This window comes from Zingiber officinale, chromosome 3A, assembly GCF_018446385.1.
Source record: "Zingiber officinale cultivar Zhangliang chromosome 3A, Zo_v1.1, whole genome shotgun sequence".
Lineage (NCBI taxonomy): Eukaryota > Viridiplantae > Streptophyta > Magnoliopsida > Zingiberales > Zingiberaceae > Zingiber > Zingiber officinale.
Window position 1 is genome coordinate 164,898,995 of NC_055990.1, and position 2,076 is coordinate 164,901,070.

General features: G+C 26.4%; 1 protein-coding gene across 1 annotated transcript; it reads right to left on the minus strand.

Annotated features, from left to right (window-relative positions):
* Positions 1-791: 791 nt before the first annotated feature.
* LOC122050888 lies at positions 792-1,549 on the minus strand. The gene is made up of 4 exons (XM_042611757.1): positions 1,546-1,549; positions 1,374-1,444; positions 931-1,260; positions 792-815 (listed from the first exon to the last, which is right to left on the minus strand). Exons 1-4 carry the CDS (start codon positions 1,547-1,549, stop codon positions 792-794), a joined length of 429 nt encoding a protein of 142 aa, XP_042467691.1.
* Positions 1,550-2,076: the final 527 nt, after the last annotated feature.

Consider the following 2,076-nt stretch of genomic DNA (forward strand, 5'->3'; position numbering starts at 1 on the left):
TATGCAATTGATATTGAGAGCTTGAGTTCCAATGATCAAATTACTAAACAACAATATTAACTAAGAGAGCTCCAAAGTACTTGTTCATTGTCTAGCATGAGATTTTATTCCTATTTTATGAATCAGTTTTTTTCCACTCGTTCTAAGGGCATCTCCAATCCATCATCAAAATATCAAATTTGATGTGAATTTAACATTAAATTACTCCAATCCATACACCAAATCCGACCTCAAATATGGTGATGTGAATAGTGTAACACCAAATGGTGTTATACGATTCACATCATCATATTTGGTGATGGAGAGAATTTTTTTTTGGTTTTATTATATTATTATAAAATCAAATGTAATTAATTTATAATTATTATTTTATTTATCTTTATTTATAGTATAATTAAATGTAATTATTATTTATTATAAATTTAAATTAAGTGTATTTAATAGCATATTTAAATTTTATTAGGTATATTTGTAAATATTTAATTTATTAAAATTATTATTTTAATTTTATTTAATATATTTTAATTATAATTACATTTATAAATTATCACTAATTTCATAAATATAATATAATAAAATATTAAAATTTTTGATATGCATAAATATAAAATACATTACCCATTACATTAACATACAAAATAAAGATAATAATGACATTAAATTAAAATGTTATTAATACAAACTTAAAAACATGAATAACTAAACTTAACAAACAAGTACATGGAACAAACGAATACTAATAAAGCACATATAAACTTAAAATTACTTTAATAATATTATAATGCTAATATTCAGGAATATGACTCCCCATTCCGCTAAAATAATTATGAAATTGGTTTCTTCCTTGTAAAGCACAGTATATGTCATTTTTATAGTAGCGGCAGTACTTACATTCATTGCCTCAACCAGTTGAACATTAATATTAATTACCTTTGCAATTTGTTCATCATTCTTTTTCTTCATTTTTGCATTTTTCACCCCTGGAGGTCGTTTATTAGAAGTAACACTGTTATCTGAATCAGTGATATTAAGATCAAAAGCAGACACACAAGGAGATGAAGGTGTATGAAATGCTTCCTTGAAGAATTGTTGTTTAGATGAACCAACATTAGCATTTTGTTGTGGCGATTTCATGGATGCAGTATTCATAGTGTCAGTGCCAAATTTTTCAATGTCTTTGAGTATATTTCGGACATGGTCAAATTTGAAATCCATTGTGTATTTTGGGTCTTCTGCAAATAACATTTTGGCACGAGTTAACTGCAAGAAAATAATTGAACATAAGTTATGAAGACAATGATACGTATTAATAAATTTAGACTTAGATTTTAAAATTTAGATAGTCTAAAATAAATATGAGCATAGTAACTTACAATATCTTGTTCCGATGCTCCACTAGGATTGAGATGTTCGATTTGTCGAATGCAACATTTCATTTTGGATACTGCATTAAGAATAAGAAGCATTCTTTTTTACAAAGATCTTGGCGGGTCGGCTATGATGCACAAAATTTGGATCTGTCTGAAACTCTTTCTTGACTCTTGCCCATAATTGATCATTCGATTGGTTGATCACAATGATTGGATTTTATAAAATATGAAGGTAAACATTACATAAGTGTTTATCTTCTTCAAATGAGTATGAAGCTTGTCGGGGGGGGGGGGGGTTTCACTCATTTTAGTAGAAGAGAAACTCTCACAAATATTGTTGACATATAATGTGTTATACCAATATATGGTAAGCAATTATATAGTGAAAAAATGTGAATATAAAATTATGCAAATTTTGATTGAGTGTCATGTTATCTTTAAAATTTTCTCTAAAATTTTACAAAGCTATCTTTTTAAATTATCTTTCTAGAAATGACTATTTTTTCAAACTTAGCTATTTTTGAAACAGATAATCTTTCGTGCATCTTTTACTTAGTTGTTTAAAATCATCATTTATTCTATATTTCTGTTTTATTAATGTCAAAGGGGGAGGGTTAGGAGATTAAGTTAGTTAAACAAACAAACTACCAAATTTAAAGACTAACTTAAAAACCAAATTGATTGTTTTAATTGTCTATTTTTCACT

Excerpts from the sequence above, each read along its gene's own strand:
- LOC122050888 (XM_042611757.1), bottom strand. Across the intron at positions 1,261-1,373 it reads GAGCATCGGAACAAGATATT|TTAACTCGTGCCAAAATGTT; the intron begins GTAAGTTACTAT and ends ATTTTCTTGCAG. Across the intron at positions 816-930 it reads ATGATGAACAAATTGCAAAG|CGGAATGGGGAGTCATATTC; the intron begins GTAATTAATATT and ends TAATTATTTTAG.